The sequence below is a fragment of the Dicentrarchus labrax genome, unplaced genomic scaffold (assembly GCF_905237075.1).
Source record: "Dicentrarchus labrax unplaced genomic scaffold, dlabrax2021, whole genome shotgun sequence".
Taxonomy (NCBI): domain Eukaryota; kingdom Metazoa; phylum Chordata; class Actinopteri; family Moronidae; genus Dicentrarchus; species Dicentrarchus labrax.
The window spans coordinates 22,893,542-22,921,295 of record NW_026136718.1 but is presented as its reverse complement, the minus strand read 5'-3'; the positions used below and the strand labels follow the sequence as shown (position 1 = coordinate 22,921,295).

Below are 27,754 nucleotides of genomic sequence, written 5' to 3'. Positions count from 1 at the left end.
ATGGAAACAGGCCTGTAACTGTTAAAAGCCAAGTATCAATATAGATCTAGGTTGTATAAACTTCACAGCATAGCTGGTGCTAGCTAATTACACAAGCTACATTGGGGTTGTATTTAGCCTCGAGTTTGGAAAGCCTATTACTGTAAACCTGAAAGAAATGTCAGATTCTGATATTAATCCTTGGCACACTTCCTGGAATACTTTGTTCATCTACATTAGCAAGTAATCTGTTAGAACACATGCTCTAAACATTGGCATGTGTTAAAATGGTCTCTTCTGAGTTGAAAGGGCTCTTTTATGCGTTCATGTTTTGCCTGTAATGGGTTAAAACATAAATCTTACTTCATGCTTTGAAACTTAGCAGCTTTCAGGTTTGGAGACGATCCTCAATATATTGATATATTATTATGTCTTTACCTTTATTCAGGGATCTTTTAACAATGACTCTGTTTTATTTTGGATAACATTTTATTAAAAAACTGCATAAGGCTGCATCTAACGATTACATTAATTATCGAATAATCTGCTGGTTATTTTCCCAATTCAATGATTAATTGTTAAAGTGAAAATAATCAATCAAAAAATGAAATGTCTTGTGCGACCAACAGTCCAAAAACCCAAGATATATTCAGTTTATAGGGATATAAAGCAGAGTGGGGGTGGCAGAAATGTTGATTTAATCACAATCACATATATCAATATTTGGGAAATAACCCCTCCAATAAAGATACTGTAACTAAAAAATATATATATTATTGTAAAGCAATCAATATAAATATCTAAAGGTGGCATTAGAAATAAACTGACATTTTTCTAAATACAAGTTTTTTCATTGAACTTGAGTCTAAAATGTGGCCATGTCACATTAATGTGTTAATTTCCGTGTTTGAACAAGTTATTTTAATCTAAATTAATGTGTTAAATGTGACATATGACACCAAACTGGGGGTGGCCAGGCATGAAAAGCAGCACATTCTCACAAATGATAAACAGGAAATATCTTATTTACTCATACTTTATCATTTGAACAGATCTTTGGCATCAAAAATGAACTTTTAATGTGCTCTGCAAAGAAACTGGACCCAGCCCTGAGGTGGTGAGCCATGGCCTGTGTGTGAGAACATATATCCTCCTGTGCATCCATCCTGTTATTGTTCTATTATGACCCAGTGTAGCTCCTGCACATCATAAATACAGCATGGTGATGGTTATAAATAGGCTGTACATTCGGTCACTACAGTAAACCACAGACATCCCTGAAGGATTAACACCTTAACGACTGCACGGTGTTTTTCTTCCTCGGGGCGGTCACAGCGTTTCCATTCAGCTCCTCGCTTCTTTAATTACTTCCGAAAAGCACGCGCTTACGTCCCCCGGTAACGTGGTCGGCACCGTGCTCTCCCAGTGTTGGCGCTGCACCGTGCGCCACCGCCACCGCCGCCGCCGCCGCTCGGTGCTCGGTCCTCGCAGCCACACCCTCCCATCTCCAGCTCGCACGCGTGCAGCTGTGCGGGACGGACGGTGCGTGCGTCTCCCTGTCGGGCACCCGCAGCATCAGCAACACAAAAGGGGTCGGAGCAGCCGGAGCTGGGTTTACCTCAGCAGCCGATCACAAGGAGGAACCGCGTCCGGGGGGAGAAATATAAGGTGCTGGGATTTTTTTTCTCCTCTTTTCTTCCATTTGGGTTGTGTGTCTGTTGATTGTTTTCCATTTTCACGACGTTGATGACCTTGTCACTGTATCACATCTCTCATTTCTCATTGACCTGCTCAGATCTTCTGCTCCATCCTTCGCAGATGTGTGTGTGTGTGTGTGTGTGTGTGTGTGTGTGTGTGTGTGTGTGTGTGAGTGTGTGTGCGCGCGCGCGCTGTAAATGGGCTGGGACTTGCAATTTGATCGGGCTTGAAATGCGCAAACGCCGATGTCAACAGGCCAAATTGTAATCAATCGTTATTTTTTTCAAATCCAAATTGATGCTGATCAGTCTGACGCTGTTTGGATTTCATGTCTGACAATATGTGAGAGAAGCAGAGGCCACATTCTTTGTTCTCCGTGCGCCTTTTTAGTCTGCAATTAATAGACTGTAATCCCTGTGCGGCAGCATCCGCTAATCTGCCATTAACGGTTACGTATTGATCCGTGTCTTTAGGTCTATGTTGATGTAGTCTTTCACCACAGCGATCTCTCTCCAAACCGTACACAATACAGCCATCGAAATGTCAGGATGCTTGAGTCAGCTGGAAAACCACGCACAGGCCATATGCTGCGGGCCTACATGTGCGAAAATAAAACCAAATGAAACGATGTATTTCTCCACGCGCCGTTTAAAGGCTTTTAAATCAATGCTGCATTACTGTCACCGACAGTAGCCTGTGTGTGTGTGTGTGTGTGTGTGTGCTGAGACATCGAGGCACGGAGAATAGATGGCAGCGTGCCAGACATGAATTCATAGGCTTCATTGTGCTGGATTTATGGTGCTGCTTTGAAGTAACTGGTCTTGTTTTTTGGTTGGCTGCTCCAGCACCTGATTGACAGGCAAGTGTGTGTTGTCTTATGTGTGAACTGTAAATAGCAGGTATATGGACCGAATGATGACATATTAAGACACAGAGCTGTGCTGGGTGCCACTGGGGTCTGTGTTTTGCAGAAGAGCTCTCAGAGTAAAGACTTCATCTCTTATCACTGATTGAAGAGCAGTTTTCAGTTTCACATCCAACCTGAAGGATTGGATTCTCACATGCACCGAGCTGCACAGTAAACAATGATCTGACTAAGCTATCATGTCATCACCACCCAAATGGTGACCAGTGAACATCTTTTTCAGAGACATCTGTGGAGTGTCCAAGCTCTGCCAGACAGCATCCATTTTATTTGAGTCACTTATCACCCTTTGACCTCAGATAAAACTGCAACTATGGATTTGACTCACTGTAAGGCAGACAAAGATAGTCTGACTCATTGTTTTTTTTCTGCATGATTAAATGTCAGTTGATTTGCAGGCACACATTTAACAAACAGAACTGGAAACACCCATCTTGTTAGAAATAAAGGACCGGCAGTCAAAATTAGAAGCATTAGCCTATCACTGTTATGTGCTTTTGTGTAAAAAGTATAAGTGCTCATTGTGTGATGTATTAGCCTCATCAGACTGTTTATTTTGGGGCTCCTGGGTGGAGTTTGTAGGGCATCACATCTCATGACAAAACTGCATGTTTTGCATGTAAATCTATATTTTTAGAAACTAATATATATATATGTATATATATAGCTGGAGTGAAGTTAATTTAATTTGATTTAATGTGTTACATTCTTCTCATAAAAAAAGTATTTGTTAGGCATCACCCATGTACAGTGTGTATATATGCTATTCTACAGATATCAGAGTTGACCTTATCTAAAGTACAAAACTGTAATTACAGCCTGCACACATTTCTTATGAGGTCTGTCCCAGTTTTTAAGTGTGAAGCAAGTTATCATCAACTCTTCTAAAATGTGGTCCCTAGATAAGGTTATACATGCTTATGTAACACATCTCTGCTTGTAATAATAAACTACGCAATATGTATTCTATTAAGACTGCTGCTGATATCAAGGTTTATTTTAATGACATGTTTGAGGCAGTTAGGTCAGCACAGGAATTTCAGTGTAAAATCAATCAAACAGAACAACAAGGAAATGCAGCAGGCTGTAGATCAAGTGATGAAGCCACTAAGACTAGGTGGGTTTATCTATTTCATGTCACTGCAGACCATGAAATTAGTTTACTTTGTGTTTTTTGTTCCTTTCCCCCACCAGGCCATCCTAATCATCCATTAACCTTTGAAACATCATTAACATTGTTTCATCTCATCATGAAATTTAGATTTTTTAGGTATAAAGAGAGCATAAAGGTATTTATTCTACGCTTTCATTCCCTTGAAATCTCTGAATGACTGCTTTACCACATGTCAAGTGCAGCGTCTGACACAGTATCACCAAGAGTAGCTGCGGGTGGTTGATCCTGGCCTCCTTACACATAAAGTGGATCCCTGCGTGAATATCTGTGTGAGAGCGCGTTGTTATTTCTGCACAGAGTCAGTCAGAGAGCAGTCTGTCTTTGAAGTGCTATGCTGCTGTAATATAGGCGGCATCCAGGTTGGTAAAGCCCTCATCATTACCATATCCCTGTGAGACTGCAGTGTGATGCTGCCAAAGCTGGAGAGAGGGGGAGCCGGCCTTATTACACACTAACACTACATGCTGATGCACACAGCCATTATGATTCCAGATCAGACTAATATGACCGTAAAATTGGGATCTTATTGAGTCATTTGGACTACCAGAGTCTATAAACTATGCTGCTGTCCTTTAAAGATGAATGTAAACGGTGTTAGCTGTCAAAAGTAACAATGGCATAGCATCATCACTCCACCTGTGTGTGTTGCGGTCAGCTCTGAAGGCTACAAGTTACGACTTTAATATTATTAAGCAATTATGGTGCACCACATCACAAACCATTATAATCACACATGTGCATTCACGGTTACTGTTAACCCACAATGAAAGCCTTTGTGTGCATCAGCCAGTTGAAATGATGAATGCCACTCTGTTCTCCTGCACTGGCTATCTGGCGGAGGAAACAAAGTGTCACTTTGTGCCTCCTCAGCACAGCAGCACTAACAGACACAGGAGAACGCCCATCTCTCCTCACTCAGCGCTCACACTGCCCAGATCCCCGCCGACACGCCTCCTCCCCTCAGACTGTACATGTGCAGCTCTCCAACATGAATCTGCTCCCAAGAGCCCACACCAACGTGAGTTTTCAATACAGAGTATGGGACTGCGCCATAGGACAGCAATCAAATTTTCATCAATATGAGAATATCAAGGGATGTTTACTCCATCACTCTCTTGTACGCCCCCCCCCACACACACACAACTAAGCCTTCACTGCATCTGACACCTGACTCCAGGTAATGCCCTAGATCCACAGTGACAGCAGGCAGGTGGAACGGCCACACACTCACAGATACCCTCGCACACAGAGCGACTGCAGGACGGTAAGAAGGCATTCTTACACAGAAAGTTTATAAAATGTTTTGGCGAAGGTCTCACATAGTTTGTAGGATGACTTTAACTACAGTTTCAATTTATTCTTTCTGTGTATTTTCTGGCTCTTGGTATGCAAAACCGGTGTGAGCTTCTCACGTGACAGGATTTAGTGAAGTGTAAAAATATTACTGCACTTCAATTTTTGGTAAATGTCAACTGTGAATATCACAAGTCACAGTGTTTGTGTTTAAGATGCTCAGGGAGGAGAAGAAGGCCTTTCTGTTGTTGCACACTTGAGCATTGTCAGTTAACCATTGGCTAATGTGGAAAATATAACCATGGTCATGTGATACATGTTGCGTGTCACTCTGAAATCCATTGTTTCTCCACATGCACCGTGTCGATATCTGGAGAGTGGACAAATGCCAAGAACACCTTAAAGCAGGATATCGGAACAAAAACAGAACATTATGTAATTTATAAAACAGTGTTTGCTGCAGGCTGGACTGGACTGGATTGTATTTGGTCTAATGCACTGACAGCTACTACTGGTGTTTATTTAGTACCTCTAACCAGGTTTTTAGCCAGGATAGCGGCGTGGTTCTACGGGTGGTAGAGTTGGTTAGTTGGGTGTCCCACCCCGTTGTGGTGCCTAGTGGATGGATTGCCATAAAACTGTGCACAGACAGTCGTGGTCCCCAGAGGGTGAATCCTGCTGACCTTTCATGTAGCGCCACCAGCAGGTGGTCTTTGTCACTGGCATTTTGTGTTTGGTGCTAATTAGAAAGTGGTAGCATGCTAACAAGTTAAACTAAGATAATGAACCTGATAAGTATTACACCTGCTGAGCATCAGTTAGCATGCTTACATTAGCATTTAGCTCGAAGCACAGCCTCTCAGGCACAGACAGCAGTGAGAAGCTGGGGGTCATAGACAGGGAGCGGTGCAATATTTTTTATAAATGTGGATAATGGTGCACATTCAGTCTCTCCTGGGCATTCATTATGTTGCACTCGGTTGTTCACCTGAATAGTGATGGAAATAGCTGCTGAAAACAAGCAGTTCTGAAGAAGCATGCTGGCAGCTTTAATCTTCTTCCTAGGTTGGGGTCTGACATGCTGAGCTGAACTTCACTGACACATATAGGGGTCTGTTTTCATGGCGACATAAACATTAGCACAAACAGTGTCACTACATGTTGGTGCTTTGCCCATTTGTTTGCTCTCTTTGTTACCTGCACAATCTGTGGCACAAATGTGCGCGGAGCCGTGAACATGAAGATATGTTTGTTGTCAGGTTAACATCACATGGTTGATCATTTGGTGTTTCGGGAAATGTGCAGAAATTACATAATAATGCTAAATAATGTGAATAAATACTTTGTTTAGATAATTGCTAATGCAACCGTCTGATGCATGTAGGTTAATATCAAATCTCCACGATTGTCGTGACTATAGAAAGAATGCCGGTAAAGCAGTCTGTAATGAACTGTTGATTAACGGAGACTCTTAATGTCATCCACAACATCTCATAGAGTGTATGAAAACCATCGGCACCAGGCCTCTGTAAGATTTCCACACAAATGTATGTTCTTCTGCTCACATCAGACTGTTTAGTTATTAGATTTTCTCTCAATTTACAAACCATCAGAGGTGGAGACACCCTGGGGAGGCTGGTATCAAGGCCTTCTTTCCAACCTGTCTGGGAAAGCAGCATTTGTAAGTGCAGTAAGATATGTGAAATAGCAGATGTGTTTGACTGAATATGTTGTTTATATATTCAGGGAAAAAAACAATTCTGTATTATGTAAACATGATTACTGTGAGGAATTATCATTTTATGCCACCATGTCATGACTTGCTTTATTCACAGCTTTGGCAGCAGTTGTGTGGCTGGCTGAGAAGGGAGCGATTAATCACCACACACCTCTGATATATATTTTCCATATTTGTAATTACCCATCACCCTTTGCACGTAAAAAAAAAAAAACTGTGCTAAACAACAAGCACACTAGGACACTCCCTTATTGTCCTTGTGCACATAACCTGGCAACAGCTAACATCAGGAGATGGTGTTTGTGCACATGCAGGCGTGTGCAGAGTGAACTATTATCAGTCTGTTTGTAGTGATAAGGATTTGTTGTGTGACTTGATTCTGTCTTACGTCTGTCTCCTCTGGCCCCGGCTGCTGTTAACACGTTGCCATGGAAACCAGAGCCTGCTCTAACTTCGAGAATGGTTGAAAACGAGACTGTGACAAAGAGTTGGCGTTGATGAGACGCTACATTAAGTCTAGACTAAGATGACAGCAGTGGTAGTGAAGACTTACCTTTTTGCTTTATAGATTCATCCGATTTGTTGTTGTCAGCTCATACTTACTGACTGATCCTGTCCATCTGTTTAAAAGTGCTTCCTCATCGACCCCTTCCCATGCCACCCCCCATGCCATGCTCATGTTTCCCCACTGTGAGTGCACCTGATGCTAACACACCTAACAATCCCAAACCTGCTGTTTTGTCACTGTTCTGTATTTATTCCACCGTTTTCTCCCAAAGCCACAGCGGAGGGAGGCAGCAGCGACGTTCACCTGGGTAAAACAAGCTTTGTGCAAAAGGGCAGATCGATGTTCCCTAAGGTTTTACTGCAGTGGTGCGCAGCCATCTCGAGCTGTGCAGCTGAAATAGGTAAACTGTTACACGGCTCCACCGCGTTCGTCTGTCTGCTTTGTCAGCAAGCTACTTGTGCTGTAAGGTTATGGCACTTAGCCGCTACAACACTAAGCCATGGCATTGGACTTTGGTAGTTGTCTGGCCCGCTCTGGTGCAGAGCTGCTGTCACCATCAAATGATGTTGAGCTGCTGGGTCGTTCGAGAGCGCTGAGACGCAGCATCGTGTTATGCCACCGCCATACTATGATGCATCTGTATCCTCGTCAAAGGCATTTCTTTGCTTCTGTAGAGCACATGGCTGCTCCTCGTGCTTCTCTCATCCCATCTCTAGTTGCTCCCCAAGTCTGTCCTCTGCAGCAATAGGACTTCACACACCAATAAACAACAACAACAACAACACGTCACACACTTGCTTCTGAGCACACAGACAACATTAGGAATGGCAGCCAAGCCTAGTCAACACGTGTAAATAAACAGACAAAGAGAAAAAGAAAATAATCCACAATATCTCTCTTTACACCAGCAGACACAATCACATACAGTCTCTCTCCTCACCACACACACTCCCTGTCTTGTTCACACACCCCTACTACCAAACATGCTTGTTCGCTCCTTGTTCTGCGCTGGCTGGAATCAGACAGGACAAAGGGCCTTTTTGGGGCGAGACATTTCTGAGAGAGTCTGTCCGGCTCTGTCACCCTCAGGAAGGAAGCCCACGGCATGCTGATCCCACTGGAGACAGCGGGCTCCTCTCCGGCTCTCTCAGTACTGTCTCACACTCACTGTTTTTTTAAATCGCCGGCCCGGGTGCTTGTGGTTGTGCAATACACACATTTTCCGCAGTACATCCGAAAACCTCTGGCTCAGCCAACGTGCTGCAGACAGGTGCCCGAGGACGCAGTGTTCAGGAGGAAGTTTGTGTTTGTTGGTTTCTGTCAGTTTATAAGATGCTATATCATCATCAAATAAGAGGCAGTTCATGCAGTTTGTGAGATTATTTCTGCTGTGGATTTCTAATCATTAGATGAAGAAAAGGGCCAACCTGCTGAAAGTGTACATGTTTAACTCAGCTGCTATAAAAGTCTTTTTTTATTTACAATTTTGCACTATGTGCATCCCCACAACCACTTAGCTGTGTGTTGTGATTTCAGATGTACAGCTGCCTTTTTATTATCACCATTTCTACACCAACAGGCCACAACAGAGTGGCCTCAGAGGGCTCATTTTGCTTTTAAACAGCAAAGGCTTTATCGTGTGTGCCCCAGACAAGCCAATCACCGAGAGCCATTCTGCGAGAGCTAACAAAGCCGAGCTATTTGATGATAATGCTAGAGGCGATGGAGAGCAAAATAAAAAGCAAGACGTGGAAGTCTGACTGCAAATGTGCAGTACCCCTTTCCTGATCTTTCATGTGTCTCTCCTCTCTTACCCCTCGATTAAAAGCTCACACTTAACTCCTTTTACCCTCAGTAAAGCAGTACAGATAACAGCAGCCTCATGCTCACTTCCTTCTTCTCTCACCACAGCCAAGGTGTGCAGTGACCATGGCAACAGACGCCACGGAAACTAAGCATGACATGCTTTTAGAGGTAACCGAATCCAAAGGCCCAGGTAAATAGGAAAAAATGAGTGCTTTTAGAGATATCTTAAAGAGACAGTGTATTAAAGCAGCTTCAATGATCACGCCATGCAGATCAAATGACCTCTGTTAGGCTCAGTTTAAATGTTTTTTTCACTGTCTCTTTAACAACTGCATGGTGTGGTGATGGGTTTGATTTGATCTTTTACATAGTAGTGTGCTGTGTCCATGTTTCTGACTTCTCTGACTTCTTTGATCTCCCTTTTTACAGCTTTTGTTTGATCCCTTTCAAGCTGTTTCAATAAATAATCTGATCAGGAGCCATTGTGAAGCCATGTAGCAAAGATCAGATCAGTAAAGAAATGTGTCCAGGAATTGCAATAGACATATATTTATAGTAGATAAAAACCACAAAGATTCAGATTCAAACCTGGGCCGCTGCAGCAACTCCATACATGGGTCGCCAGCTCTATCGAATGAGCTAACTGTGCGCCTGAATATGATGTTTAATATCACCAACAACCTCTGTAGTCTCAGTTAGCCCAGTGTTAGCAACCACCTTGTAAAGGCTTAAAAAATTCAGGGGTAGGGGTATTTACTGACGTATTAAATGTCGAAGAGCAAAATGTGAAAACCTCTAGAGCTTGTGTTAGACCTTATTTCAGACATCTAACTAAAAAAAAAAAAACACTGACTTCAAGGCGAGGGAACCGGATGTGATAAAATGCTAAGTCAGTTCGGGGTTTAAGTACTCATGCTGCTGGCCATATCTTTATATGGAACATTCAGATATGAAAGTGGTGTTCTCCATCAGAAAGTGAATAAGCATATTTCCCAAAATGTCAAACTATTCCTTTAACAATGTTACTTTGTTGGCTCTACTGTTATCAGTATATATAATAGTGAGTGGCTGCATTGTGCTCATTTTATCTTGGGTTTTTGGAGATAGTAGAATTCTTCAGCCTCCTGCTGTGTTTTTTTCCTGCTGCCAGCAAACTAATTTGCCTCCACCAGATGGGAAGTATTTCCTGATCAGATGGCTAGAATGAAAACCCAGCAGGGGTCTGAGTCCAGGGGACTCGGGTCAAACAACACTGCACTGCAAGCACACAGGAAGCAGGAGTTAACCCCAGTGTTAGGTTGGGTGCAGCAGCTGAGTCGTCTACGCTGCAGAAAAAGTGTCCTTTCTCGTTTCACGCATGGGTGTGTGAGCATGCCCATGGCAGTGCATTATGGGTTTTTGTACCAGAGTAGGACGGCTCTGATGCTGGAAGAGGATGCTGCAGGGAAACAGAACATCAGTGTCACCACCATAATATCACTCACTGCACATAGACAGAGAAAGAGACATAGAGTATTAACATCATTTATATGCATGTACATACGTATATATACATATAAACATATAAACACTGGACTTGTTAATAATAACCAAAAACATTGGCAAAGTAAGTTAAATACATAAAAAGCAATTCCATAAAGAACTGACACAGTTATACAGTAGCTAACCCATCTTTATAAGATCTCCATCCTAAACAACAAGGGCCTAAATATTAAAAAGAAGGAGGAAAAGAGACCTAAAGACCTAGAGACCTGACGCCCCCAGTAAAACAGCAACTTATCGTGTTTACACTTTAGTTTTTGAAGGAATTAAACATATGAGATATAACGTGTTAATCAGTGAGCTTTAGAGGTGCCGGTGAGGCAGATTTTGTTACCTTTGGCCAGACTCTAGCTAGCTGCTGACACTCTAGCTTCATATCTACTGTACAAACATGAGAGTGGTATCAATATTCTCATCCAACTCTCGGCAAAGAAGAAAGAAACAGAGGGTCTGAGTAAAGAAGATTTAGGTACATTATAGCTGGAAGGTGGGCTTCATAGGTGATGAAATGGTGCCATTTAGAAAAAAAACTAATCTTAATTTGATTTCATGCAGTTGTTCTCCAAGTGTGAACTAGCTGGAAACACAACTGTGGTTACCAAATGAGTTGTGGCATCTGTCACAACTGTATTTGTCTCTTGACCCTTGTGGAGACACAGGGTTTCTGTGTGACAATATCACAGATATGCTAGTGGATACTGTAGAGTGAGGCAATTGATTTCCATTGATTGTTTGATGTGATTTACATGAGTCATGAGTGAGACATTCACTCTTAGTGGATAAAAGTATTCCCCTGTAGTTAAACCTGGGCAGTGTGTGTTTTATATACAGCAGTACAAATTCTGTCAGTCAAGGACAGAATTATAATTCCCACATTCAATACTGTTTATATACAGTATATACATATACATATACATATATACTGTATATATATATATATATATATATATATATATATATATATGTAAATACTGTACCTGTATATATAGTATATAAATACATAAACAACACCAAAAGTCTCCCATGCAAAAATGAAGACAAACACTGCAGAGTCTAAGATCTAAGTGGGGAAATTAGTTTACTGTATCATTTCCCATGATGCCTCTGGCATAGCGAGCAGCATGCAAAGTGAAATCCCACACCAGTTGCTACTTATAGCTCTGAAAGGGATACCCACAGAGCCCTGAGAACGCCTGTCTGCACAGTGGTGTAGAGTGGCTGTGTAGCTCAGTAACCCCAACCACTTAGTTCATCCAATCGACCTCCACATGGACACAGTCACACAAATAGATACATAGACAAAAACAAAGCAAAGGCACACAAAGCAGTTCTGAGGAAACACAGAGAGGTTTATTACATTTTGAAATTAAGCGACAAGATATCTGTTTACATTTCAAATGACACCATGTCAACAAGTCTCATCTGTGGGATCCTGAAGAGAGAACAGAGTGATGTTTTTCCCTTTACACATGGGAAAGTTTAGGTCATGTGAAAGAGTTTATAACTTTCTGTCATTGTAAATGATGAGGAAATAAAGCTTTCAAGCTAAAGTCCAAAGTTTTAACTTTAAACTTTGTTTCATGACTTCCTCATAAGCCAGCACTGATCTTACCAGAACCAACAGTGTTTATTACAACTGCTCTGTTTTATCACGTAGTTCAGTTGTCAATGTGTTTTTATTTTTGGCTGCACATGGCTCCTTTATTGTTCTGTCCTAATTTGATCTGGTTAAAGGTATTGCCCCAATGGCAAGTGATACGCTGTGAAATGTGTCATTAACTAACGATTACTCCCCTTAGTACACGTGTAAACCTTGGAGAGTTGATAAAGTGCAGGTCAATCTGACATGTCACCCATTTGACACTCTTGAAGTGTGGATCATGTGGATACCCATGATGTGGTTGTGGGGTTTCACTGCTTTCCTTTCTCTCAGGACCAGTCATGGATATGCGTTTGCCTGCTTTCAGTCAGTAATTCAGGGATTTGGTCACCACTTTCCTAAAGCTGCTATGGCTGTGGGTGCTTCCTTTTTATGCGTGTTGTTTATTTTTCTCACTTCCTGTAAATACTGTAAGTATGAGCCCAAGAGCCAAGGTTTTCTCCTCATTCCATCTGCTACTTTGATTTATTTTCCTTTAATTCGATCAATTGCATTTCATTATCTACACACACATAAAAAAACACGCCCATACGCACTGTCCTGCTCAATATCTAGCCCGAGGGCGAGATATAAAGATTGATGATCTGATTGCATGTGGCTGTGGTTATTATCTATTTTCTTTTGCCAACAGAGAGAAGGCGACAGGGCAAATTCCAGCCCTTCAGACGACTCTTTGGGAGGAAGAAGAAGAGGGAGGCGAAAGGGGGCTTGGATGGAGCAGAGCTACAGGCGAGTTTTTCTACTGGGGAAGTGTGCAATGGAGTTGTATCTGACGATGAGGAGTCCAACCAAAATCTGAGGTAACTACACAGATAAAGTTTCATTTTTACTCATATTTGTTTTGAGTTACACATTATGAAACCGAGCGTGTGATGTTGTCATTTTATTATTGCTGATAACAACAGCAAACACAAGTAAAGGGTATTTACAGGAATGGACCACCTTTATCCAGACAGCGAAGATAGACAGAGTTTATTCAAGAAACAACTTTACTTGCTTTTTTTTCCCATCATAAATACTGCCACTTGTGGTTACACAATCTGTAGAGCAAAGGGTGAGGCTCTGCTCAAATTCAGCTTATAAGAGTCTCAACACAATTTGAGTCTTTAATTGATGTGCTGGAATTGCTGGAGTGTAAAGAGGTCATTCATTTGTTTGTGTAAAATGATTTACGGAGTAACGCTGCAGCCCGCCCATGGTGAATGAATGACTGAAAGTAATGGCACCCTGCAATACTGAAGACACTCTCATTCTGCAGGGAGTTGAATCCCATCGGATCTCGAGCTCTCTCACACGACAGCATCTTTATACCAGAGGAGCCGGTGACTGAGCCTGGTCTAGATCACAGCATGTCCCAGGAAAACGTCTCGGATAAAGTGAGGAATCTGCAGGTGGGCCATGTAACAATGTGCATTCAGTTGCTGAACAGCTATCTTCTGTCTACATATGTAATGTGTTATCTTTTTTGTTGATCAAACAGAAGCAGATAGCACAAGGTATAAAGTTTGGCCAGAGGCCTCCTTCTCTGAGGAAAAGTGAAGGAGCTGAGGGAAGTTCAGATGAAGAAGAGGTTCCCCAGAGTCCTCTGAGGGTTTTGGCCCAGGTAGAAGCCGAGCCAGCAAACACAGAGCCAAAGGTAACAACTCATTAACTTATTCCGATGTCAACTTTGGTTACAAAGCTTTTTCTAAAGCCTTCTGTGTCTGACTTCAAGTGATATTACTTACCTTTGTAACCTGTAAAGAAGTGCAGTGCTGAATTGGTGGAGTACTCTTTTAAGGTATCAGTTTCTTAAGAGAAGTTTTTGAAGATTTATATTATTAGATAGGAGCTGAAATTTGACAGGAAAGGGGGAGGGGATGACACGCAGCAAAGGGCCACAGGTCAGATTCAAACCCGTGGCTGCTGCAGTAAGGACTCAACCTTGGTACATGGAGCACCAGCTGTACTAGGTGAGGGCGCCCCTCAGTTTCAGTTTATTATGTGACAAAAGCAGGTCCAGAGGGCCCAACAAGCTGAACCACCCAGCACCCCAGTGAAGTCCCCGAGGTCCAAACGAGTTCTTCCACCCACCGGTACCATCGAGTCCATCAATCTGGATGCTGTTCCACAGTCTGTTCCTCGCTTGGACAACACAGCAGCCAAGCATAAACTGTCCGTTAAACCCAAAAACCAGAGGATTTCCCGCAAGCACCGGCGGTTTACACAGGTGAGCAGGAGCTAAAGTCAAGCAATGAGTTGCCTTGAATTAGTCTTGGCCTGTTGTTGATTTATTTTGTGACATTTTCCACTCTTGTGTTGGTTAAGAAAATAGGAACTCATTATATTTTCACATTCTCAGGACCTTCAAGAGGTATCTATTCCTGGTGTGCTGCAAGAAGACCTCGAGGCAGCAGGCATCTCCACAGACAACCAGCGCAGGACATCTGTTGAAGAGTCCCTAGAAAGCTTCAAGAAACAGAGACTCCATGAGGAGGACAGACAGGAGACGAGGAGGAAGAGGGAGCTGGAAGAACAGAGGTTCAGACAGGAGGAAGAGGAGAAGAGGAAGAGAGCAGCAGAGGAGCTGAGGCTGCGTGAACTAGAGGAGGAAAGGTGTCGTAAACAGCAGGAGGAGGAAGAACAAAGGCTTAGAGAGGAGGCAGAGAGAAGGAAGAGGGAGGAAGAGGAGAGAAGGATCAAAGAGGAAGAAGAAAGGAGGCAGCGAGAGGAGGAAGAGCGGATGCGTAGGGAGGAGGAGCGCCGACAGCGGGAGGAGGAGGAGGAGAGGAGACGACTGGAGGAGCAGAGGAGGAAAGAGGAGGAGGAAAGAAGGAAGCAAGAGGAGGAGGAGAAAGAAGCAAGGAGGCAGCAGGAGCTGGAGGCTGAGAAGAAGAGGAAGCTAGAAGAGGAAGCGGAGAAGCTGAGGTTGCACGAGATTGAAGAAAAGAAAAAAATGGAAGCAGAGGAGAGGACTAGAAAGGAGGAGGAGGAGCAGAGGAGGGCGGAGGAGCTTCGCTGGAGGGAGATGGAGGAGAGACAGAGGCCTTTCTCTTTCAAAGTTTCCTCTGGAGAAAAACAGATTTTGTTCCAGAAGGTTAACCTGACGCCTGTTACACTGGCCTCCAGCCACCAGAGCGGTGCTGTAGCTGAACAAAGGGAGAGTGCTAAGGCTTCTTCTTCTGAAGGACCAGACTCTCCCAACCTGCCAACATCTCCATATGTCCCCCACACAGCCATCTTAGTGACAGGAGCCCAGCTCTGTGGGACAGCTGTCAACTTAGACCAGATCAAAGACACCGCCTGCAAATCTCTGCTCGGTTTGGGAGAGGATAGGAAGGCCCAGGGAACACCTCCAACCAAGAGCAAGACTTCGCCGGACCGTAAGTCTGGCAAAACCAAATCACTCAATGAGTCCGCACTCTCTCCAGATCAGTCCGGTGCAGCAGTCCTGGCAGAATGGGCTAGCATCAGATCAAAGATATTCAAGGGGGTAGAGGAGGGGAAATATGACGAGTACCCAGAGCCGAGCAGGAACCAGCCTCAGCCCAGCAGTGAAGAGCAGCCTGCGTTCCCGCACTCGAACCTCAGGAAGACCATGTCTGCCAGCGCCAAGTTCTCCATCACCCCTGCGAAGAAGAAGTTTGGCGATTCAAACAGGAACTCTGAGGTGTTCGGTGCAGATGATAAGGAAGCAGGAGAGGAAGCAACTCCGTCTGATAGCCCCACTGCAGCCTCCCCAGCTCCAACCAGTAAACCTCAGAACAGGACCAGCAAAACGGTCCGCATTGTAGAAAGAGGGTCAGAGGAATGTATGTTTGCCAAAGACCTCCCCTCTTTCCTGGTTCCCAGCCCTGGAGCCAAATCTGAGGGGCTGGAGTTGAAGAGTAGGGCTCAGAGTGAGACAGAGGTGTGTGAAAGTAGAGAAGAGGGAGAGGACCGAGCCCAGGACGGAGAGGACAAGCCCTCACCTTTTGGCATTAAGCTGAGGAGGACCAACTACTCCCTCCGCTTTCACAGTGAACAGTCCACTGAGAAAAGGAAGAAACGATACAGTGCTGGGGACAGCTTTGACGGCGTCCCTTCACCTCTCACCCCAATCGAGCCAGACTCTGACACTTCCTCTGTCTTTTCCGACAAGTCAAGTCCCACATCGCCTCAGAGAGAAGGCGCGGTCGGCAAGTACTTACATGCATCTGCCTCCCCCGCTGGCCCTCGGGCTAAACCTGGCAAGTCAGCCAGCCCCACTGCACACAGCGAAGGTGAGAAAGTGCTTTCAAAGCCACCACTCTACCGCAGACCAACCACGTCACCCAAACCTGCTGGAGCCACCCCCACACCTCCCCCTTCACCGCTACCTAAAGTGGCTCATGGACCTTCCAGTGATGCCGTGATTCAGAGAACGGGGGCTGCAGAGTCATCCGCTCAGGAGCACACGAACAGGAACGAGGAACCTTCAGCGGTGGCCCAGTTGCACCGGAGCAGCCATGGCCAGGTCCAAGTGGAAGAGGAGCCGAAGGAGAAAAGATCCTTCTTCCCCTCCATTAACATCCCCTGGAGAGAGAAGGTGGACAGAAAGACGGAGCTCATCAGGAGAGGTTAGTCTTACTTTGATGCAGCCCTGTGCTGTTCAGTGCAAATCAGGAATTTCAAGTCCTCTAACATATTGTGCCTCTGCATAGCTTAAAGGATTAGTTCAACATTTTGGGCAATAAGATTCAAGAGTTTGATGAGACGATCACTCTTCTAATAGGTGTAATCTGTTGGGGTGGGTATCGAACCTCAATACTTTACTTGGTACCAACAAAAATGTGAAGTATTGAAAATGTGTTGAAATATTGTCAAGTGACAAAAACTGGCATCAATGTCTGATCAGATTTGTAATCTTATTAAAGTTATCCTTTGATCTTCAAATCATAATGGTGCCAATTTTAGACCGTATTTTACTTAAAGTACTTGTACAACTGCTGTCACCTAGACATTGTTTCATATTTGAGAACTTTGCCTTATGTTTGATGAAAAATTTAGGTTTTTAGAAAAACATGCTTATAGTTAAAAAAATGTATAATTTTAGCATTGGTACCAAAAGAAAGGTATCGTATTGGTACTAGAATCAAAACATTTAAAACTATATCTTGCCCTAATAATATGCCAGTGTTCACATGTTACCCAGCAGAAAAACCATCACTACAGAGCCGGCACTCACTGGACAGTTCGAGGGTCCAGGAGAAGGAGGCTGGGCCCTTATGGATCACACTGGCTCTACAGAAGCAGAAGGGCTTCAGGGAGCAGCAGCAGAATCGAGATGAGCGTCGTAGCCAAAGAGAGGCCAAACTGGCTGAAAAACAAGCCAGAGATAGAGACAGTGTATGCACCACCTCTTTAAACAATTTCTAATATTTCTTTTGACATTCGTATCATTTTTAAGTGTTCTTCCTCTTCCTCATCACAAATCTCTTTTGCAGGTTACACTGGTGAGCCCCACAGAGAGCAGAGGAAGCGGAAGCACCAGTCCCTGTTCTAAACCTCAAACACCAGAGGAGCCCAAGAGACCCGACAGCCTCCTGGGACGATTTGACCGCAGAGAACATCTGAAAAAAGCCAACACTTTACCCAGCTCTGTCACCGGTAAGAACCTGCACGCTGAGGATTTCGGTCTAAGAATCATAAAGCCATTTTTTGCTGAGAGTGACTAATGCTTAAAATTGCTGCTTCCAGCTTCTGAAATGTGAGGATGAGCTTCTTTTTGTTTTGTCAGGACAAAATAAACAATTTGAATTTCCCAAATGAGTTCTGTGAAAATGTGACAGACATTTTTCACTACTTGATGATATTAAATAGACGGAATATGTACAGTATGTTCAAACTCTTAAAGGACCACTGTGGTAGGATTTAGTGGCGTTTTGCAGTGTAGTTGCAGATCACAACACCCTCACTTCAGCTTCCTGTTACAAGTGTGTAGGAGAAACTGGTGGCCAGTGTGTGGTTTGTACATTCTGGGCTACTGTAGCAATAGTGTAGCAATCATTCTAAGGTAACTAATGATGACTAATGAAAACATACCTATGAATATTTTATTCCATTTCTTCCAATAGATCCTCCTAAATGTTACACACTGGACCTTTAAATGTTTCAATAATTTGTCATTGGTTCATGTTAGGATAGAGCTGCAACAATTAGCTGATTAATCATTTGGTTGATTGACAATTAATTGTTAAGTCATATTCAACCAGTTATTACAAATATTTGGTGCCATATAATGGCCTCTCTAATGTGAGAAATTACTGCTTGAACTTGTTTTACATTATAGTAAATTGATTATTTAGGGGTGTCAAAGTCATATGATGACTTCACTTTGGGCTTGTTGTGAAGGGCATTTTTCATGTATTCTAATAATAATAATAATAAAAATAATCTAACTAACTGATAATGAAAATTATCTGCAGCTAAATTAGTTTCGTTAAACATAATTTTTGTCCTTGATTTATTTCAGTTGAGATTGCTGACTCTACACCATCGCCACCTGCTGTCAAGGAGGTGTCAAAGCGCTTCCCCTCCACTGACTCTCCGCAGGTGTCCACAGAGCCGGCCTGGCTGGCCCTGGCCAAGCGAAAGGCCAAAGCCTGGAGCGACTGTCCTCAGATCATCAAATAACACCCCACCCCAGCTTCACACTGGGCTCTGGCCTGCATTGAGACTGCACACTGCCCATGGACTCCGAAGCACCTCGAGAGTCACCATCACCTGCCCTTCCCTCCGAAAACTCACCATGAAAAACCCTCCTGACTGTGAAACAAGTAAAGCCCTCCTTCACCTTGTAACCCCACACACTGGCTGGTACTATTATGATGTTAAAGTGCGCTTCACATTCAAATATTCCAATACAGTCACACAAATATATGTAAACAATTGTTGCGCGCATGCACATACTGTATACAAACACACAATTATATGTCCCAAAAAGACACACAGAGAAGGAACATGTCGCAGTCCGGAGAGTCCTTAGCAGCCAATCACAACCATGGCTGGCCATTGCAATAGCCAACCCCAGTTTTTTATTTTTATTTTCTAGCCAACTGTGTCACCATGGTTGTAAATAAATCATTCGCTCAACAAAATGAAAGGTGAAACACTTCTGTATTAGACAGTTGAAGCTCTGACATATGACAGTGTTTATTCAACAGAGGGTAACTGTCTGAATCGTGTTTTAAGGGCTACCAGTAACAATAACTCGACCTGTTGAATCTGCTTCCGGACGTCTGATCGAAGTGTTACAGGCCTCTTATCTGCCCTCGTTGGTATTATTTATGTAAAGCAGCGGATTTATCTATGTTGAACGATACTGTATCTCCTCTCTGAGCCTTGTTTGTCATGTACAAAAGAAGCCTTTTTTCTGTTTTTTTTACTCATACTCTTAGCATAACAATTCTCACTGTGTCCGTGATGACTGTGATAGCTGTCAAGGAGGCTATTGTACAATTTCGCCATTATAAAGTAACCAGAATCTGTCATAATCACATGGTGGGTGCACCTAAACACAGCACTGAAGACCACAAGTGTTACTGGGCATTTACAGTGAACTGCACACTATCCTTATCCACAGCTGTGTGATGACGTAATTTGGACTTTTTGCTTTGCTAATGGAGACAGACACAACACCTGCTTGCTGTAACATACAATTTTTGTAGCTGTCCTCCTGTAACACACTTGTGTTTGTAGGCTTACGCCATCACTTCCTCGTAAATGTGATATGATCTTACATAATGTAAGCATTTCCTCTATGAAAAAAAAATCTCTCCAGCATTCTCATTTCCTGCCACTGACTTAATGATCTGTATGTATGTAAGTATGTACTGTATGGGAGTCAAAGGCGTTACCAGAGCTTCGATCAGAAAGGGTCACTTTGTCATTTTGTTTCTAACGTCAGTCGTGCACAATAGTGTAGTGTACGCAGTGTTGTATGTAACAAGAAAAATGTTTGGTATTATTTGCACTTTTTTGTCCCACTTAGAGATATTCATGAGAAAATTCTTAAAGAGATACAAAATGTTATGAATAATGTAAATTAAATACTCATGTCTGAACTGAAAGACTGTAGCCTCATTATTTCCATTAACTCTAATTAAAGTTTTATTTCCCATAGCTCCACTCTGACACAGATATAAAATCAGTGCAGGAATACATTTTATCCTTCTATGTTTCTTCTTTGACAGTCAGTTTTAAACAGTACACATAGTCATTGCGGCACCCGACTACAAGAGACTGTTCCCACACCACTGGAGATGAAAACAGCTCCCCAGGTAGAGTGAATGAGGCCAGCATTTCTCCAACCTTTCCATCCAGAATCCACACTGTGCCGTCTGTAGAGGCCAGCGCCACCAGAATCCCCCTCCTGCCCACAAGAGAGCCGTCAAACACACACGGACTGGAGAACACCTTCCCTGTAGTCTGGAAAGTCCACACTAAAGAGCCGTCGGCACAATTCAAACAGTATAAGCAGCCGTCATGTGATCCACATAGAACCCTCTGCTGGTCTGGTGTGACACATGGAGAGGAGAAGACGGGTCCTTTAGTTAAAAACTGCCAAATCTGCAGAAAAACATAAGAGTCACAGTATTTTGAAATAACTTTGGCTAGAGATTCATTTTGAAAAAGTTGTAATCATTCAGATTTCAATGGCAACACCCATGGTTACCGTGGTAACAGCAGGTGCAATTTGATGCTTCAAGTCCCATAATTGTGGGAGCAACTATGTTGTCAGAAATACGACAGAAGAGTGGTAGGAAATCTTCAGTTAGCATTAGCAGTAACTAAATAAGCTCTGATACACACAGAGCAGTAAAGTGAAGCTGATGTCAGTGACATTAAGTCAGAATTACAATAACGCTGGACAACACGCTGCATCGTTTTCCTGTGAATCCCTCTTGTGTGTGAATCCAGCCTGGAAATGGCGGACTCCGCTACTAACAATGAAAACTAGTATACATAGATGTAATTACAGAATGTAAATACATTGAAAGGATGTTACTGAACAAAATGCTGACCCTAAATAGTATCAGAAACCATTTCATGAAAATCTTAAGGATTATAACACAAAATTCTACACTGCTATACTTTGCCTTAAAGTCTCACATAGCACACAAACTATCAGTATCAAATTATGAGGGCATGGTAACAATTTGTTTTTCACAGAAATTTTTATTGTTGCATTTTCAAATAAAGTGATCATCTAATAATGCTTTATACTTCTCATCATATCAGAGAATATCAACATTATTTCCTCAAGATTATACTGATTATACTAAAAAAAAAATGTTATGCAGAAGTCAATATTTTAAATCATGTATAGTTAGAATGACCTTTGAAAACTTTCTCCAATATTCTGTATTACTCCAAATATGCAGTAGATAATGATTTTAACTGCACTTCACTGCATCAGTTTATTGTTTCTGTTATGATCTGCAACAAAATAATAAACCTTAGATGTTTTCATAAGTTTAATTATCTGAAATATATAAATATAATACAATATAATATAATATAATATAATATTAAACCACACTTTGTATGTAAGGATAGCATCCGTTTGGCTCTTGGCTGGTTACGGAACTATTGGGTGAACTGAGCCAAAGCATTAGTAAAACACAAGGTACATAGTGGAGGTATACAGCAGCTTAAGTTGTGCATCTCACCAGTTTCCCTGTGTTGCTGAAGCAGCAGATGTTTCCATCCACCGAGCCGATCACCACATAACCAGAGGAGCCGTTTGGTGATGAGAAGAATGGGATGTCTCTATGGTACGACCACAGGACCTCTCCACTGTCCTGAGACAAGAGAAACACTTATCAGACAGCAAAGGGCACCATATGACAAAATGTCCCTCTGTGAACAAAATGGCAAAACTGTTCACTGAAGTTTGGTATTTTCTTTACTCACAGGGTTGAGACAGAGTAGGTAACCTCCCAGTGAAGCCACGTACAGCTGTCTGAGTGCAGTGTGGAGGTAGGGGGAGGAAAACACAGCTCCACCCCCACAGTGACGCCTCCAAACACACTGTTGAACCTAAAAACATAGAAAACATACATATTACACCTGGATTTATCTTTACCACATTTACTAGTTTAGATACATCACCCAACACATACTGACACATGTTGCAGGTTATTTCATATATTCAATCATTTGATAAATAAAAGGCTGATTGATGGACCTGAAAACAGGACCAATAAAACAGATAATAAATATGAAATAAAACCTTACACAGGATGTCAAAAACACAACACACAACAAACAAATGCCAAATTCAAGTTTCATAGAGGTGACAGTAATCACACAGTCATTTAGAAATCTGTGAGTTTTCTGAGTCATTAGAGCCTCAGCATCTCTTCCTGTTAAACACACTCACCTTTGGGTTCAGGGCGTACACATGTCCATCGTGTGAGCCCACTATCACCAGACCAGTGATGGGATCCACAGCAGGACAGCTCTTCACAGCGTCGCCCGTCTTAAACATCCACTGCGTCTTTCCAGATGCAGCGCACAAGAAATACACATGGCCGTCGTAGCAACCTGCGAAAATCCAAAATTAAATCAGAAGGCCAGTAACACACAGTAAAATATTTTCACACCGTATCCTGAGAGCTGATACTGACCTATAACCACGAGGCTCCCACAGTGAGACACTGCAGCCGAGGCCTCGATTCTGTCCCCGAGGACTCGCTCCCACAGAAGGCTCCCGGTGATCAGGTCTAAAGCCTGGATCCTGTGAGAGTGGGAGCCGATGAACACTGATTTATTACCCTCTTCTGACCTCTGATCTCTTCTGTCTTGCACTAGAAGCACCGGCGAGGCATCCACACATCTGCCTGTGTCTGAGGACCAGCTCAGACCGAGGACCAGACCATCATCTTTATGTTTCTTACTAGAGTCCTTTTCTCCGAGTGCATTAGCCTGGAAGTTATCTATCTGTGGATTTCTGGTTTTCAGTTTTATCACCTCACCTGCTCGTCTAATAACTTTAACAGCCCATTTCTCCTCTGCTGCTGTGGACTCTTTACGTTCTCTCTTTGCTGGCACTGCAGAGGGAGCATCAGCGTGACGTGTCCTGGCCTCAGGCAGTGATGACAGGCTGTTTTGAAGCGGTGGCGTCAGTGTTACTCTTGCAACATGGCGCAGTATGTCAGAGAAGGTCCCGTCAAGTATGACCTCCAAAAGCTCCGGTGAGGACACTGCCATGGCAGTGAGGATGTCTTCACAGAGGTGTAGCGCCTTCAGAGAATCTCCTCCGCTCAACAAGAAGTTGGATTCCTCGTCAATGATCGCTTCTTCGGGAAGACCTAGAGTTTCCTGTCAAAAGGTAGTCGAGTAAAAACATAATCAGCCAACAAATGAAACGAGAAGTATTTAAATATGAGTCAAGTTGTGAAAAGTCGTGGAACACTGCCCCATACCTGCCACAAGGACTGAAGAGTTTGCTTTAGAGCGGTGACGTCTCCCTGTGACTCTAAACACTGTCTCTGTCTCCGGTATATTTTCATAAGTGCCGGCATGTCTACTTTGCCTGCCATAAAACAAACATAAGAATAACTGAACCAGTGAATGAATAAGTCGCCCATCAGGGGTGACTGTGTGTCTGATGCTCACCATGAGGAGTCAAGCATAAGGCCGGGACCAGCACCAGCGCGTCAGGAACGCTGTAAGACGGCAGCAGCAGAGACAACTGGTTCCGGATGAGTCTGCTCAGGTCTCCATCTGCACCGCCCGCCTCCCCCTGGTGCTGCTTTCCAGAAGAGAGGAGGTCTTCCCGGTGCTCAGCCGAGGCCGTTCGCTCCACATGCTTCTGAACAGATGTGAGAGGAGAGGCTGCCTTCTGGTCTCCAGATGTGGATGCCACGACAAAGGCGAGCAGTCGAATGCCTTCATGCAAACCCACGGCACAGGCCTCCACCTGAGGCAGACTCAATATGAGCTGGGGGAGCAGAGATACAATATTAATGCTTCGCCTTCTCTTCGCCCGGAAAACTGTCAGCTCTCATTAGTGTTGTTTCCAGAAGCAGGCAGCTGTTTTCAGTGAGAGTCTCTGATAAGCCGACTGTAGACTCTAGACTCTTCTCAACCCAAACGACAGATTATCAGAAAGTTAAACAGAAAGCTAAAAGTAGAGTAAATGTTAGACTTACACTTGTCCAAACTCCAAATGAATGCTTATCTTGTTTTATGTCTGCTAGCTGTGTATATTGGCAAATTTTGGCTAACGTGTTTGCCACAAGAACTTTGTAAGGTGATAATATATCAGTGTTGCGTTTACAGTGTGTTTTGCTGCCCCCAAGTGGTGATAAAATAAATGATTACTGCTTCGACTTCACTCAAGGATTGCACAACTTCTCTAGACTGAGAAACATCTACTAGCATCAAAACCTTAGAGATAAAGTTTTCACCAAACAACAGCGATACCTACAGTTGATGCCACATTAGCCCCACCAATACCTTTTTACAGCCTTTGTCAAGTGACAATTATGTTGAATTTATTCAATTTCTTCTCTCAAACGTGAACTAAACATGAATTACAGTTCTATCTAACATTTATATGTGGCATATTTTTATATTTTGGTATAATATACATGAAAAACATCTTACTTGCTGCAAGCTGTCCAAGTTAACCCGTTTGCCGTGGCGTTTAATCAGCCGGTCTCTCCGTCCAAGGTAGCAAAGCTGTGTGTCTTTAACATTCACCCAGTCTCCAGTAGCTCTCATCGTCCCGGAGATCACAGTCTCCTCATCATCCAGGAGACACACTCTGTCCTCTCCACCTGCAGAAGGGATCATATGGAGTTATGTGGAAGAATATGCATGTGATTTGCAAGTATGTGTGTGTCAATGAGATCTTTCTCACCTATGAACACCTGTCCTTCACCCTCTGTAACAATGCGGTCATGTTCGTCTCTTACTTCCACCACAGTGTCCATCAGAGGAGTCCCAAGGGGCACAAAGGACACCGCGCTGAAAAGCATTAATGGTAAATAAAGCTGTATGGACTGCAGCTTGTTTAACATGTAGATTTAATAAACAGGGTACACTCACAGGTCGCTGGACTGCAGCAGAGACTCTGGTATTTTGTACAAGCAGGCCCAGCAGGACACCTCAGTAATACCGTAGATATTGTAGATGTGGGTTTTATTGTCCTCGTGCTTCCAGCTCCTCAGCAGAGCCGGCGAGGGGCAGGCCTCTCCGCCCAGAGCCAACACCCGCAGTGACGAGTCTGACGACAGCACTTCCTGTTTGAGGATGCGGTGCCCGAAGCGGACGAGCAGTGTAGGTGTGACCTGCAGAAAACAAGAAAATAGTACCTAATAGTGTACGAGAAGTCTTCCAAGAGAAACACTTTCTTGACACGTGCCTGCAGGACAGTTGTCTTGTGATCCTTGAACAGCAGTTGAGCCAGTCGACTGGGCATTTTCTTGATCACAGTGGGGATAATGAGGAGCTGAGCCCCGCACGACAAGGCCAGGAAAATATCCACCACAGAGGGGTCAAAGGTTAAGGGCGAGGCGAGGAAAACCACATCATCTGAACTCATCTGAAACAAAGATCTGAGCCAATAGAGGTGCAGCTGTTATGAATATGTACCAAAATAACAATTTTGAGACCAATTAAGACAAAAAAAAAAAAAGGTACAAACGCTCACCTCAGATGCAGTATATTGGGGAGTATACACTTGTGTGGCACCCTCACAATCTTTGGAAGGCCAGTTGTGCCAGATGTGTGTAGAACATATGCCAAGTCGGTGTGTCCAGCCTCCTTTAACCCTGCAGCTGTATCACAGAGACCAGCACCATCTGCTGTCTGAGCTCCGGTTTGTTCTGGTGCTCGTTTGTGCTCAGCGACCGGCAGCAGCTTGATTTCTGTCAGGGTTAGTTTGAACTTGGGAAGCTCCACACAGACTGCCACAGACGTGTGTTTGACGAGAGCTGCCTGGAATCGCTTGATGAGGAAAGAAAATTAATGTAAATATTCATACAAAGACAGAAGAATTGCTTTAGTGGATACATAAATACAAAAAAGGATAAATAAAGTACACACTGCAGAAAAAATATTCTCTCTGCCAAAAACTCTGGGTTTAAGTAAATTGATTCATTTCATTTTTGTGAGGGAACCTGCACCATTAAAGTACACTAACTAGTACTTCTATAGTGAGCCTTGTATTGTGAACTTATTTTGTGGCCCTGTCTTCTTATTTTTAGTTTATATTGCACTCACATTGTTCATATTCCTAAATGAAGTTGTGTTTAGTCATATAACCCCAAACATATACTCCGGCAGAGAAGTGGTTGGGTTCTGGGTCTGTGCCCTGTAATAAAGCCGTTCAGTCTGCTGAGTGCTCTGCACATAATGGGAACTTGGAAGCAACAGGGTCTACACAATGCACACAGAGCATGAGGTGGTTCATGTTCGATGCCCATATGGGCTTAAAAGATGTGTTTTGTCCACTACTCTAACAGGTAAACCCGGCCTTCATTTTGTCTGATGTTTTGCTGGGTTTCACACTCAGATCCTAAGAGAATCATTTCATTTAGCTGTGTTTTTAAATTTGAACTTGAACCTGAGCATTAAATGTATATAATAGTAAATATTCAACCTGCAGCATGTCAGTCTTCACAGCACAGTACTGGAGGCCGCACTGGTTCATGACCCTGGCAGAGAGGAGTCCTGGAGCTTCTGGGTCCAGGGGGACATAAGCAGCAGGTGACTGCAGGATCCTGGCACACAACACATTCATATTACACAGCTCCCACTCACCAAAGACATTACTCATTTGATATGGCACGGGAATCCACGCTTGTTTGGACCTCACTCGCGTGTACAAAGTTCAGTGACAACAGTAAACTCACCCCAGAATCCAGACAGGGAGGAACAAATCATCAGAACAATACAGTCCAATCACGCCGTTGTTAGCAGAGCAGCTCTGTCGCAGAGTACGAGCCAGTTCATCTGCCAGTTCAACCAGTTCTCTGTACAGCAGGGACCCCGGGCTCCCTGACACCGCCCCGCCGTCGTAAGTCACAGCGGGTCTGTGGGGGTGCAGAGAGGCTGCGGAGGCCACCAGCTGCTGCAGTGTCCGCGCAGACATACCGATGAGCCGTTCACGGACCAGCCGCTCATCCACTGCGGGTGCTGATGCCGGACAAAAAATAACAATTCATATTTTTAAATTTTATACTGCTCAAATCAGACGGAGGAGGTTTTGTTTACATCCGAAAGCAACACGGAGACTCACGTTGGACATACTATTTGTCGCATGGAAATGACGTTGCAGAAACACAATTACGCCCCACTAATGGCCATTTCAACTGCTTCTGTAATGCTCGGTCACTCTCGTTGATAGTCATAACAACAATATACAAACCGAAAACATTGGCTTTTGGGGGCTATTTTGTTTAGTAACTTATCGAAAC

The 27,754-nt window shown here is 43.5% G+C and overlaps 2 protein-coding genes across 11 annotated transcripts; one reads left to right on the top strand and one right to left on the bottom strand.

The window, feature by feature from the left end:
• Positions 1-1,202: 1,202 nt before the first annotated feature.
• cracd (capping protein inhibiting regulator of actin dynamics) lies at positions 1,203-20,386 on the top strand. Of its 7 annotated transcripts, none has more exons than XM_051377340.1 (10): positions 1,203-1,647; positions 9,227-9,311; positions 12,955-13,123; positions 13,582-13,714; positions 13,804-13,959; positions 14,320-14,532; positions 14,665-16,900; positions 17,479-17,669; positions 17,768-17,930; positions 18,796-20,386. In XM_051377340.1, exons 2-10 carry the CDS (start codon positions 9,245-9,247, stop codon positions 18,954-18,956), a joined length of 3,489 nt encoding a protein of 1,162 aa, XP_051233300.1. In that variant the 5' UTR covers positions 1,203-1,647; positions 9,227-9,244; the 3' UTR covers positions 18,957-20,386. The 7 variants fall into 7 exon arrangements, with proteins under 7 accessions (XP_051233300.1, XP_051233297.1, XP_051233299.1 ...); XM_051377337.1 differs by having other exon boundaries at positions 17,458-17,669; XM_051377339.1 differs by having other exon boundaries at positions 1,204-1,647; positions 14,317-14,532.
• Positions 19,793-27,576, bottom strand: aasdh (aminoadipate-semialdehyde dehydrogenase). Of its 4 annotated transcripts, none has more exons than XM_051377347.1 (14): positions 27,191-27,574; positions 26,938-27,058; positions 25,987-26,282; positions 25,699-25,891; positions 25,383-25,624; positions 25,195-25,301; positions 24,939-25,111; positions 23,946-24,270; positions 23,753-23,862; positions 22,955-23,648; positions 22,708-22,871; positions 22,239-22,364; positions 21,995-22,126; positions 19,793-20,891 (listed from the first exon to the last, which is right to left on the bottom strand). In XM_051377347.1, exons 1-14 carry the CDS (start codon positions 27,427-27,429, stop codon positions 20,496-20,498), a joined length of 3,318 nt encoding a protein of 1,105 aa, XP_051233307.1. In that variant the 5' UTR covers positions 27,430-27,574; the 3' UTR covers positions 19,793-20,495. The 4 variants fall into 4 exon arrangements, 2 of the variants coding, with proteins under 2 accessions (XP_051233307.1, XP_051233308.1); XM_051377348.1 differs by having other exon boundaries at positions 20,664-20,836; positions 27,191-27,576; XR_007880604.1 differs by having other exon boundaries at positions 20,805-20,891; positions 21,995-22,121; positions 27,191-27,576.
• Positions 27,577-27,754: the final 178 nt, after the last annotated feature.